General features: G+C 59.7%; 1 protein-coding gene across 2 annotated transcripts in view; it reads right to left on the bottom strand.

Moving 5' to 3' along the window:
• SLCO4A1 (solute carrier organic anion transporter family member 4A1) overlaps positions 1 to 12,574 on the bottom strand; it is a 35,150-nt gene extending 22,576 nt beyond the window's left edge. The window contains exons 1-2 of one of the 2 annotated variants that reach the window (XM_023183243.1): positions 2,041 to 7,788; positions 652 to 1,293 (exon numbers count right to left, since the gene is read on the bottom strand). Coding sequence is in view for 1 of the 2 variants with exons in the window: in XM_023183238.2 (XP_023039006.1) it covers positions 12,458 to 12,537 (80 nt within the window). In the remaining variant the exon portion in view is untranslated. Of the gene's footprint in view, positions 1 to 651; positions 1,294 to 2,040; positions 7,789 to 12,457 lie in introns of those variants that run through there. The other variant, XM_023183238.2, reaches the window with a different exon arrangement.
• Between the last annotated feature and the right edge of the window lie 307 nt (positions 12,575 to 12,881).

The following is a 12,881-nucleotide window of genomic DNA, read 5'->3' as shown; positions in this document are numbered from 1 at the left end:
CCTGTGCTGCCCTGGGAGGGTCCTTCCTGGGGATGCTGTGATACGGAACACCTGTGCTGCCCCCAGCCTGGGAGGGTCCTTCCTGGGGATGCTGTGATACGGAACACCTGTGCTGCCCTGGGAGGGTCCTTCCTGGGGATGCTGTGATACGGAACACCTGTGCTGCCCTGGGAGGGTCCTTCCTGGGGATGCTGTGATACAGAACACCTGTGCTGCCCCCAGCCTGGGAGGGTCCTTCCTGGGGATGCTGTGATATGGCACACCTGTGCTCCCCCAGCCCTAGGAGGGTCTTTCCTACAGACCTCAAGGTGCTTGCCATCTGGGGCACCTCCTGTTATGGCTGAATTGTGACCCCCAAAAGAAGTTGTCTTGGAGCCCTAACCCCCAGTACCTCCGAATGTGACAGTTCTTGAAACTCAGGCCTTTAAAGAGGTGACTAAGGTTAAACAGAGACATTGGGTGGGCCCTGATCCAATGTGACCGGTGTCCATATTAGAAAGGGAATGTGAACACCCACTCAGGGAGGGAGAATGCCACGTGGATGTGAAGACCATTCTCCTGCCCCGGAGGGAGGCCGGGAGCGGCTCCTTTCCTCGCAGGCTCCGAGGGCCGGCCTTGCAGACACCATGATCCCTGATTTCCGGTCCTCACCAGTAAACAGGGCCTGTTTCTGTTGTCTAAGTCCACAGTCTGGGTCTTTTGTCTTCGCTGCAGAGCTGGGGTGGGGTGGGCAGTGGCGTGTCCATATTGGGCCACATTGTATCACATTCAACAGGGACCTGGCGCTTCCGGAAGCTTCTTCAATCCATGAAACATCGCACCCCAGGAGGCTCCAAAACACAAAGCGTGAGAAATGCTGCCCACTGACGTCAGGCTGAGGCTGCGGCCACCTCAGCTGTGCTCAGGGCTCTGCAGAGTTTGAAGCCCCAAGTATTCAGCCATGGGGTCTCCTTCCAGCCACAGCTGGCGACGCGCAGAGATGCATGGAGACGCAGGGACAGCGGGCAGTCCCATGGGGACCTGGGCTAGGCGATGTCCCAGGATCCTCCTGGCAGCTCCTTACAGAGTCTGTTTGCTGGGCCTGCGCTGGGACTGGGGTGGGTGGACCAGTGCCCCCCACGTTCCCCAGGCAGTCACGTTCACCTGGAACCTGACTGAGCGCGTGACCTTATGTGGAAAAAGCGTCTTTGCAGATGTGATGAGTGTTCTGAGAAGAGATCATCCTGGAACAGGGTGGGCCCTAAACCTGGTGACAGGTGCATTTAGAGGAGAAGATGACACAGAGAAGGCCACCTGCAGAAGAGACAGAGACAGGCATGGCGCTCCCAGGACCACCTGCAGCCCCGGGAGCCATTGGAGCAGGAAGGACCCTCCTCGGAGCCCCAGTGGGGGCACAGCCCATGTGGATTTTGGGTTCCTGGCCTCTGGAGCTGGGGGAATAAACTTCTATGTTTTCAGCCTCTTGGTGTGTGGTCATTTATTGCAGCAGCCCCCACGGGGGCAAACAGGTGCCACATGTGCCCCCAAATCTGGGAGATGACAGAGACCTGGGGAGGATCCAGAGAGATGACCCTGGGGTTGAGGCAGAGTTAGAGCTTAACAGACACACAAACTGTGAGGTGAGCGTGGCGGGTGGGAGCAGAGGCACAGCCGCTGATCCACCATGGGGGTGGAAGGGGACACAGGGGTATCAGTGAGAACCAGCCCTGGGACAGGCCTACTCTGACAGACATTGCAGCATTGGGGGATGACAAATTGCTGACTTTTTTCTTTTTTTTTTTAAATAAAGGGGTGACTTCATCTGCGAGGGCAGATAAACAGGCCCAGTATGGTCAGGCTGCGAGCAGGCTGTGGGATCTCCCCCAGGTCGAGGCAAGGCTTGTTTTACATCTGGAGAGATCTGGCAGCACCAGCACCCCTTCCCCAAGGCCACACGGATCTCAGAATTGAGCCCCCAAAGCTGGGCTCTGGGTCCTCTCCCCACATCCTCCACCAAAGCGCGGTCCCCACACAGCTCCTCTGTGGAATCAGAGGTCTCACCTCTCAGTGAATGGATGCCCCAGCCCCAGGCTCCTTGGGACCAATGCAGGCAGCTGCTGTAAAGAATCCCGCTGGGTGGCGGGGTGCTGACACCCGCTGCGCACACTGAGCGCCAGCTGTGTACCAGGCACTGTCCCAGGCGTCACAGTAGGGGAAGAAGGTGCAGGGGGCTCAGTCGTTTGCTCAAGGCCACACAGCCCGCCGGTGGCAATGAGGATGCAGCCCCTGCAGTCTGGCCCCAGAGCTGACAGTCTGCGTCACAGCTGCCTTCTGACACCTATTGAAAGAGCTGTGTACACTCGTGTGGCACTCACGTGCGTCCGCTGTTGATCTTGGACGCTGCTGTGAGACTGTTTGAGGCTGTATTTGGAGGCCTCGGACAGCAGAGATTCCAGAGCAGTCATTCCTGGGGCCTGCTCCCTGGGTGCCCGTGGCCACACCTGGGGTTTTATTTACAGTGCCAACACCTATGCACGAGCTGGCAGGCCAGGCTGGTTTGGGACCTGCTGTGTCAGAGAGGGAGTGTGCGTGGAAGGAAGGAGAGACTTTTCCATTGTGGAGAAATGCTCCACACCTCCCGAGGGACAGAGAGCCACCCACTGCCACCCCCAAGCCACAGGCTTGCCACTGAAGCGAGCTGTGGCAAGGATGACGTCCCAGGAGCATTTTTAACACAAGAATTCGAATGCCAGGAATCGAGTGGAAAAGACGGAGGAGCAACAGCCCCGGGGTGGGACTGGTGAGGAGGGGCCACGGCTCCACCGCTCAGCAGCCCGGAGGATCTCCACCGGCCGCTGAAACAGAAGGAAAGCTCAGAGGCCCAGAGCAGTACAGGCCAGGCTCAGAGCTACCCAGACTCCCCAGGCAGCATCTGGGTGTGTTTCCCTCGCGTCGTTTATTCTTAGCGCACGCACACAGAGCCAAGAAGTACCTGGGGACTGCCTGGAGGTCAAGGTCCACACACGCAAACACACGCACATGCAGACACATAAATAGCAGAAACTTGACCTCATTTCCGGGCTGGGCCAGAACATCAAGGGAAGGAGCCTCAGCGGGGCCAAGGAAGGAACGGCCTGACGTGGGCAAGGGAGAGCTCAGAGGTTCCACCCAGCTGCAAATGCTGGGACAGGGGGTGGCAGGCTGGGGGGTGGGTCGGATTCACCAGCACTTCTGCAAAGGGTCTGATGAGGTCCTGGGATGCTCAGTGGTGGGCAAACCCACGTAAACCATTGCGGACCAAGACACTGGCTGCCGTGAAACACCCACTTAACGCCCGGATACTGGGTTTGCCTTGTACACGCCGTGTGTTCAGCCCTGGCCTCAGGACCAGACGCTGGGGGTCAAAGCCGGTAAGGCGGAGGTTCCCATCTGCACAGCTTTGAGAGGAAGCCAGATCGCTAAGCTTCGTGATCAGCAATGGCCACAGAGAAACAGAAGGACTTCCTTCTTGAAAATGAAAGCCGCAGCTGAGAAAGAACAGGTAGTTGCAGGGGTCCAAACAGCTCCAAGCTGAAGGCTGTTTTACCTGAATTAAAAGCCTCACATAAATATGTAAAGCTCAGTCGAAAGTCACCTATTAAAATTAAATTTAAATCAGCAAATTTAAAATCCTATTTTAAATATTAGTCATGTGGCTTCTGGCAGATGCCCATCAGACAGCTGCACACGATGAGAAATACGCGGCACCACCCAGCTGTGCACCTCCAGGGGCTTCTGCTGGGGCCTGGTTCTGACGTCTTTCTGAGATGCAGCAGTGACCTGGCTTCGGGCCAGCCTCCCCTTATCTGAATCTGTACTTGCCCTCACGCAAGCAGCACGCGTGTGACAGTCCCCATTCCATCTTCATCATGCCCAAGAGTTTCAGCTCTGGGTTCTCTTCTGAAGCTGAAAATCTCTGGGAGGCCGTTTCCCCCTTAAACAGCGGCGTCTAGATTGGAAAGGGGAGGGTGGATGTTCCATGACTCAGGGGCTACAGGACAACAGAAGCAAATATAAAAGCTGGCTCTGATGGGGCATCTGCCTGGCTCCTGCCGTCACCAGGAGACGGATGGGTTGCTGAGTGATGCAGAGCAGGCGACACTCCTGAACTCTCAGGGTGATGAGGACAGTCCCATGTTCATGCATTTTCCAAAGGAGGTTTCTGGGATTGTACCAAGACCTCACGTAGAGACGTCGTAAGCACTAGAATTTACTTAGCATGCCGTTCTGAGCTGGTGAGCCAGAGGCATGAGAAGTCTGCCCGGAGAAGTGGGTGCCCAACATGTGTGTCAATGCTTGGCCTGGACCTGGACGAGTCCTTGCTGAATATGCTGTGCAGGACTCACAGTTCAGGGCTAGCGTTTGGCGCGAAAACCAGCCCCACGCGGGACATGCAAGCATCTTAGCCACAGCAGCCGAGTCCAGCGATGTGGACAGCCAGACCCATGCTGGGTGGAGGCAGCCAGCGGCCCCGTCCTGGTCTCAGGAATCAGTTCCCTCAAGGACAGTGCTGCTGGGGCCCACGAGGACCATCCAGGCCACTCACATGTGGCTTTCCTTCTGGCATCTGCTAGCTTCTGAGATGGCCAAGGCAGATAAGCTCACGACTCAGTGAGAAGGTGAACGTCGCCTCTGTGTTTGCTGCTAATGGTGCCTGGAGTAATGCTATCTGGTCCGCGTTAAGGCGGGCAGCTCGGCGGCCCACACCTTTGGTTTCTTGGTCTCAGGCCCATTGTGGATAAGCTGGTGTGGGGTGGGGTAAGGGAGTTTCAGGAGCTGGAAGGGCCTCATGGCAGCCCTATGTAGAGGCCGCCTGGCCCCTGGACTGGCCCCGCCAAGGGGAACAGGACATTGCAGCTGGGCTCAGGGAAGAAGGGAGGCCTGTCCTTTTGATTCTTCTTTCTGGCACCCTGTGTGTGCCTGTGTATGCACGGCTGTGTAGGTGCGTGTACACAGGCACAGGTGCCTATAGTTTCTTTCCACTTGAAATTGGTTTGGAGAAAAAGGTGCATTAGCTTCCCAAGCTGGTCCCTGCAACAGTGAAGGATGGAGCCTCATCCTCATCCCAGAGCCACACCCTCAGCTTCCCCCGGAAAAGGCAGTGGCTGCTTCTGATGCATGGACACAGCCCCCACTACGGGGCTGGGGAGGGAGCTGCGGGCAGCCTTGACCCCAGACCAAATTCAAAGGACCTGCCTCTTCCAAAGGCCTCCTTCCAAGGGTCACGGGGACGTCATGACTGTCCTCTCATCCCAAGCTGGCTGCATGGGTGGGCTGGTTTATACGCAGGTAAGACTGCACCCGCTGATGTGGCCAGACTGCACCCCAGTGCTGCAGATGAGGAATTGGCAGGTGGGGTGATGTTGAGAGGCAGTTGTGGAAGGCTGGGCAGTGGCAGCCAGGTGGCAGAGGAGGGAGTGGGAGACCCAGGGTAGGGATGGGTCAGCCATGGAGTGCAGGAGACTGCACCGGCGGGAAGGACAGGCCAGCGGCCAGCCCCTAGGCTGCTCTGGCTCCTGTCAGCCTCCCAGCTCCAGTCCACTGTCATCTTCATCTGAACACCCTGACTGCATCTAACACCAGGGTATCTGCTTCCTGTCTTCTGCGGGGCCCACTCTACAGCCTCGGATGCCATGTGCGATGGTCTCAGGGTCAGGGCCAAGAGCACTATAATGGTGAATTTCGTGTGTCAACTTGAGTGGGCCCTGGGTGCCTAGACATTTGGCCCAGCATCGTTCTGGGTGTGCTGTGAGTGTTTCCAGGTGAGATTAGCATGGGAAGGGATGGTCCTCCGCAGGGAGGTGGGCCTCATCCAATCAGTTGGGGGCCTACAAAGAGCCAAAGGCTGAGTAAGAAGGCCTCCTCCGGTGACTGCTGCAGCTGGGACCTTGGTCTTTTCCTGCCTTTGGGATTGGACTGAAATGCCAGCTCTTCTTGGATCTCCAGCCTTCAGATTGGAACCTGCAGCGGTGTTTCTCCAGCTCTTGGGCCTTCAGACTCAGACTGGACCAAAACCATCAGCTCTCCTGGGCCTTCAGCTTGCCAACGACAGGTCTCGGGACTTCCTATTCCATAAGTGCATGAGCCAGGTCTTCAGGATAAATCTCTTTCCACCTATCCTGTTGGTTGTGTTTCTCTGGATAACTCAGACTAATACAAGCCAGTCCTTCTATGCTTTGGCACCCGCTTCCTAACGCCTGCTGTGTAGGAAGCCCGGGCTTCAGGGACTCCCAGGACACCGTCGCACCCGTGAGGAGCGCCGCGGCAGTCACTCGAGAGCAGGGCGCAAAAGCTGCCCACGGCTGCAAATCAGAACCACCTGGGCTGCAGAGACCGGTGGGGACAAGAGGCACGGAACCTGGAGTCCACTCCAGGCACCATCCAAGGCCCTGGGAGCTGGGCTTCGGGAGGAAGCTCTGACAGAACACCACCGCCATTGCCGTCCGGGAACCTTCTGGAGGCCTGAACCAGCTGAGCTCTCCTGTCCACACACAGTCACTGAAATCTGCCCCATCAAGGGAGGAGGGTCCGTCACCTCCACGGAGTAGGGCCCTCTCCCAGGGCCGTGTACTCCTGACGGCTGCTCCAGAATGAGGGACAAGGTCTTCCCCGGGGTTCTAGCCACACGGCTCCCACGCAGCTGGCAGGTGGGAAGGAGCTCCTGGAAGCAGAGCCTGCCCGTGTGCCCAGGCCCGGAACCCTGACTGGTGGCCCTGCCTGCAAGCCACTCCAGGCCCCTGTGGCTGCCCCACCCTGGGACACCCACTCACCTCTGGGCCTGTCCTTTCCCTGCCACCCTGATGCCTCCATCCATGGGAGATCATCTGAGACCAGAGGAAGCCGAGCGGAGCCTTCGGTGGCTCTCAGCCCGAGAGAAACACAAACCACCCCGCCCCTCCTGTGCATCGACAGAGCCAGCTGCCCTTTCCCTGGGAGTTTAGCCCCCTCAGGCCCTGTCCCTGCTCTAACCCACAACAACCCCGCAGGGGAGGAAGGGGGAAAGTTGCTGCCAGAGGCCTTGGCAGCCAGGGCGTGAATTAGGCCAAGGCGATCAGCCGGGGGATAATGTGTCCCTGGAGCCTCGGGCCGAGGGCAGGCCTGGGGAGGGTGTACGCATGCGTGTGCACCTGTGTACGTGTCTGTGCCCGCTCTTTTAGGAGGAGGCCATGGGGGCCAGAGTTCTCTTCCAATTTCCTCATGCTGGCCTGGTCAGTCACCTGCATCCCCGGGATAAGAGGTCGACTCCTCTGCTAGGGTCTTTTAGAGGTGAATCCAGCTGACTTCTGCCTCCCCCTCCTCTCAAGCCAGGACAGTGGCCTGTGAGGAGCCAGTGGCCGCGCGCAGGTAGTTGACACGGCCTGGCTTATGGGAACTGGGGTGCCAGCCTGTATCCCCGTGTGCGGGCAGCTGACACAGCCCAGCCTGTGCCACTTCTAGAAGCCTACCTACTTCCCCAGGCCCCATCCACTTACTTCCCAGTCTGGCTCTCTGCAAAGCGCTCTCAGCGCAGCACGTGGAAAGGACGCAGCATCTCTGAGAGACCTATTTTAAGCCTGCCAGCCCCTGGGCCTGACCTGCCTGACTTACTGTGGCCCAGCAAATGTTCCCAGGGAGGCCTGGAGCTGGGCTGGGTGGGTAGCACCCCTCCACGTTAGGGGATGTCCCAGGCCGGCTTCCAGGCCCCACTCAGAATTTGGAGGCCAGGCAGGACCACAGGGTCTCGGTTCTCCTTTCTCTTCAGATTCCAGCCCAGGTACTGCCTGACAAAGCCGAGTCCCTCCCCCTGGCACCTGACGGCTCTGAGGCTGCCCTGAGCACCTGCCTGCTCCCCACACCGTCCTCAGCCGCCTCCCCTGCCACACCGGCCCCCTGTGACACCTGGGACTCTCTCCTCTGTCTCCAAATTCACCCCGGGGTCTCTTCCTCAAGCTGGGTAAATGAATGAAGGGAGCTTTCACTTCTTTAGGTTGAGGCACAGACTCTGGGAGCAGCATCTGGGGGCCTCAGCTGTGCCTGGTGCACCCCAATTTGCATACCTGGTGACCTCGCATAGGCGAGCAGGCAGGAAGCCATTGCTTTGCATGGGGCCAACGATGAAGGACTGTCTGAGTGAGAGGGAGCTGGGGCGCGGCAGCAGGGCGGGCCCAGACGGACCCGTCCCTCAACCTAGAGGTCCCTACTTGCACCCAGTCTCCGCCCAGTGAACCTGGGTGTGCAGGTTTACTCTTCCTTCCGACTCATCATCCCATCCACGGAACTAAAAGCTTCCTGCCATTTGAGGGCATGTTTGAGAAGAAGAGAGAGGCTGGCTCCAAGCCACGCAGGTCATGGGGGGGGGGGCTCTCTCTGCCTCAGTTTCCCCCCATAACAGAGACATCATGAGAATGGGAATGAGCCACTGAGTGGCCTATTCAAAGTGGGCCCAGTCAGCACTGGAGTTTATGGGAAACAGACTCAGAATGGAAATCCATCCTGTCCGGCCCCGGAGCCCCGCAGGCCCTGCCTGCCGCAGACGTGCACAGCTGCCCTGGCCTCCTCAGCCTCCTTCCATGGTTGCAGTGGAAGTGGCTTGCCTTGCTCATGCTCAGGACCCCCACTGTGCCCCAGCTACTGGTGAGTGAAGGTGTAAGTGATGCCACAACTCAGTTTTTCCTGCATGTGGGGGTCCCCTTTACAGACCCGTGGTATTCACAGCTCTCCTTGTTCTCTGGGGAAGGGGAAAGGACCTCCTAGTTCTCAGGCTAGTCCTTGGGCACAAAGCCTGCTTCCCAGCCTGCTGTGCAGAGCAGCCAGGGCCTTGGGACTCCTGAGGGTGAAGGTGAGGAGGTGGGGGATGCTCATGACCTCCCTCCTCCAGGAGAACCCTGTGCACCACAGGAGGCAGAGCAGGTGGTGGGAGGGGAAAGCGGGCAGCTCAGAGGGCCCGCCAGCAAAGGGGCTCAAATCTGACCGCTAACCTGTGGGAGAGACAAGACCCAGAAGGGCCCTCGGGGGGCTTGAGAGGCTACGGGATGCAGGTTCTGTCCAGATGAGGGACCTGCCTAGCACAGCTGGGCCACTCTCCTTCCAGGTAGCCTCCTAGGCCCATGGGTCCAAGTGTCAGGTCTGCAGTGTCTCCTGAAGGGCAGAGCCCACTGGCAAATGCAAGGGCCCCAAGTGAGCCTGGGGCAGACTGGATACCACATGCCACCCAAAGCATCCCAAGCTCTCCCTGTGGCTTGGACCAGAGGGGCAATGCCTCAGGTCCCCCCCAAGTCTTACCAGATTTAACACAAACACCAAGAAAAGGTAAGGTCTGTGGGCAGGAGGGGCCTGGGTGTACACGGCAGGGAGAGGAATCTGGGTTCTCTGGCATCCATAAGCGACCCCGGCCAGTGGTGGCAAGTCTCACCGTACGCTTGGGCTACACGAGGAGTGGCTTCTGCAGAAGGCATGTGGTTTTAAAAAGCAAACACTTTCCCCCAGAAATGTAGTCCCAGGGTCTAATTCTGTGTGATGCTGGTGGGAAGGAGCCTACGGAAAAGAACTGAAGGGTGGGAGACAGCTGGAGACCCCAGCATCTGAGGACAGCAGGGAGCCTGAAGGGCCGGCAGGGGCCAGAGAAGGAAGCAGGGTCCCCAGGACCAGTTTGTTCTTTGTGGCCCCAGTCTGCTTCCTCTGCAGAGACCCACAGGAGGACAAGCCCAGAGTCTGTTGTCCCAGAAGCAGGGCCAGTTTCCTCCCCACACCCCTAGCAGGGCCAAGGCTCCGAGTCACCCAGAACTTGTTAACCTAGCATGTGAGTTGCTGGTGCCTCCCTCCCTGTTCAAGGGTGCAATCCCCACGCGCCTGTGGTTCCAACAAGTGGGCAAGACCCAGATCCTGCCTGAAGTCAGCTGACAGTAAGCTTGCTGGGGGCCAGACAGTGGTCCGTGTCCCAGAACGAAAGCGACAGCAAGGTCCGAGGACTATCCATGTCCTTGTCCAAAAGCCAACAGTGTGCACCTTGCCACTTGCGAAAGAGGCAGTCACATGGCAAGTGAGGGAACGCTTTGTGGCCTCTGTCCACACCCGGCTGGAGGAAGCAGGAGGGCTGGCGTGGCGTGGCTCCCTCCCGGCCAGGTGCTCCCAGGGCCCCGCTCCCTCCTGCCCCCAGCACCAGGCTGCACGCTGACTTTTCTGTGGCTCATCTCTGACCACCTACAACTAACGGCTGGGGAGAGCACCAGGACCCAACATGTTCTGGTCGACCAGTCCAGAAAGCCAGGAATGTATATTGGCTCGGCAGTACCCGCCCCAGAAATGGATTAAAACTCACAGAGACATCCAGGTCAAGGACATTGTAGGCACAATACTAAATTCGATAAGTTAACTTTTCATTCTACAATGGGCTGAGAAAAACTTTGCCATTTGGAGGTCAGATCGACCTGGAACCAAAACTGCAATGAGGCTTGGTCAAGCCAAAGGGCCCCTCAGAGCCCCGAGGAAAGCCAGTCTCTCTGGGCTTAGTCACTGGAGTCACTTGCTCTAGCAAGGAGAGCACGTCCATCCACCTGGCCACCCTTCACCCGGCCCAGCCTGCCCTGCCTGCCACGTGCCCAGCCAGCTCTCCACCATGGTAGGGACTTGCCCAGCACCTGCTTTGGGGGCCACACCCACAGATTAGGTCATGGCCACTCGGGAGGGAAGCTCCCTCATGAAGAATTTTCCAGGCACCACCTGCTGACCTTGCCCAGCAGGAAGGCAGGACATAGCCTGCCAAGTGCAGTCAGGGCAGCCTGACTGCGGTCAGCATCCAGGTCTCACCGAGTGGCCGGCCTCTGCCCTCACTCCCTCCAGCAGCACAGAGGAAAGTCTCCGCCCGAGCGACATCCTACTGGTGTCCTGCAATCACCGAAACCCAGAACAGACGCTCTGGGCCGGTAACCGCGGGCCCACCTCTTGGGACGCTGCTCTGGGTCTCTGGCCTGCCCCCCGCCCCCACAGTTGCCTTTGCTTCTTTAAGAACAGAGTCGTAAAACAGGAGCCCAAGCCTGGATCAGACAAACCTGGAGTCAGACCTCTTCAGCACCTATGAGCTGTGTGGCCTAGAGTCAATCACGTAACCTCTCGGTGCTTCAGTTTACTCATTTATAAAGTGGGAGTGATAATGGCCACCCCGTGGGGTCGTTAGGGACTGAATGAGAGGATGCTTAAAGCAGGGGTACCATGCCCGGCATATTCCAGCACTCAACACCTCACCCCGGCTGTCACTGTCTTTGTCATCACCAGATTCACAAGTGGAACCAGCTAAGACCAAGGAGCTGTCCTCTGAGATCCATTTGCTCTGCGCTGCTGGGAATGAAAGCCTCGCTGACAACGGGCTCCACAGAGCCAGTTTCTGATTAGATGGAGGTAACCCAAGTTCCAAAAAGCACAGCTGAGGAGCAGCAGCTGACAAGCTGGTTGCATCGATGTGGAAAACTACCGCGTTCCAGCCGCCTCCAGACAGAAACAGGACGCATAGCCTGGTCCCGCCGCAGCTCCAAAGAGGGCCTTGCACGCCAGGCGGGGTACCCCCAGCCTGAGGGTTCATCAACCACGCAGACCACATGGAAACCTAGCTGAGTTTCTCTCTCCCCTCGGTACGCCAATGAGGGAGGCGGTTTCTCCCTTGGAAGTGGAAGTCAGATCTGCTCCCCGGTTCCCGGTCTAGGGCCGGTTTAGGGCAGCTAAGCCTGCCTGCTCCTTCCTTTACATCCTCCCTGGCCAGGGGCGCCCAACAGCAACGCGAGGGCACCCGACCTTCTGCCTGCACCTGGGGGGCGCCCGAGTTCCCCCAAGCCAAGGTCAAGACGTCGCGTGGTGGGGCAGGGAAAGGGGCACTGCCGCTGCTGGAAACCAGCCCCGTGCACTCCGCCCGCGCTACCCTCCTGGAGGTGCCTCGAGCGCCTCTGGCGCGAACAAAGCCCGGCCGCCCCCGAGAAACTTCCGTACATGAAGGTTTCCTCCTTGACTCGGCAGCAGCGGCCGCCGCAAGCGGTTGACTCCGCAACCCTGGAGCTCCGCGGAGGCGCGTTCGTCCCCAGCTGGACCAGTGGTGCCTGCACCTGCGCGCGCTCCGGGCCACCTGCCCAGGTCACCCGCCCCGGCCACTCCGACCGTCCCCGCCAGGGCCCCAGCCCCTACTCACCCGCTTCCTCCCCGCACCCGCTGCAGCGGTCCTCCTGCGGGCGACTCGGGAGCTCCTACCTGCGTAGCCGGCTGCGGGAAGCGGCCAATCTGGCCTCCGATTCCGCTCGGTCCTGCCCTCCCCCGCGGAGGGGCTCGGGGCGCTGAACCGGTGCCCAGGCCTCCCGCCCCGGCGCGCATCCCCCCGGCGCTCCAGCCCCCGCCCACGATGGCGGCACCTGCCGGGCTCCTACGCCACCAGGTCGGGCCCTGCGCACCCGCGCCCGCTCCCCGCTCCCTGCGCGCTTACCGTCCTCTTCTCCAGGGCCTGGCCGCCGCGCAGCGCTGCGCTCCACGCTCTGGCCTCCCCGGCCGCCCGCGCCTCTTCATTCATCGGCTGGGGCCGCCCCCTCCGCAGAGGGAGGGGCGGGGTTTCCTGCGCGGGGCCCGCCTCACCCCCCACGGCCAATGGCAGCGGCGTCCGGGGCCCCACCCCTGAGGGCACAGAGGCGGGAACGCGCGGCGGGGTACCAGGGCGTCTCTCTCCCGGGCGCCGCCGCTTCCCGGAATCCCCGCTCCAGCTCCAAGGACCGGCATCGCGGCCGCAGCCGGGAAGCCGAGAACGCGCGGTGGCGACGCCGCCCCAGGCCACGCGGGGAGGAGGTTCCGCGCGGACTCGGGATTCGCTCCTGGGCGCTGTGGGCCGAGTGGAACGAAGCCGCCGTTTTTCGGCT

The sequence above is a fragment of the Piliocolobus tephrosceles genome, chromosome 20 (genome assembly GCF_002776525.5).
Source record: "Piliocolobus tephrosceles isolate RC106 chromosome 20, ASM277652v3, whole genome shotgun sequence".
Lineage (NCBI taxonomy): Eukaryota > Metazoa > Chordata > Mammalia > Primates > Cercopithecidae > Piliocolobus > Piliocolobus tephrosceles.
Note: the sequence above shows the minus strand (reverse complement) of the source record. Positions and strands in the feature narration are given on the sequence as shown.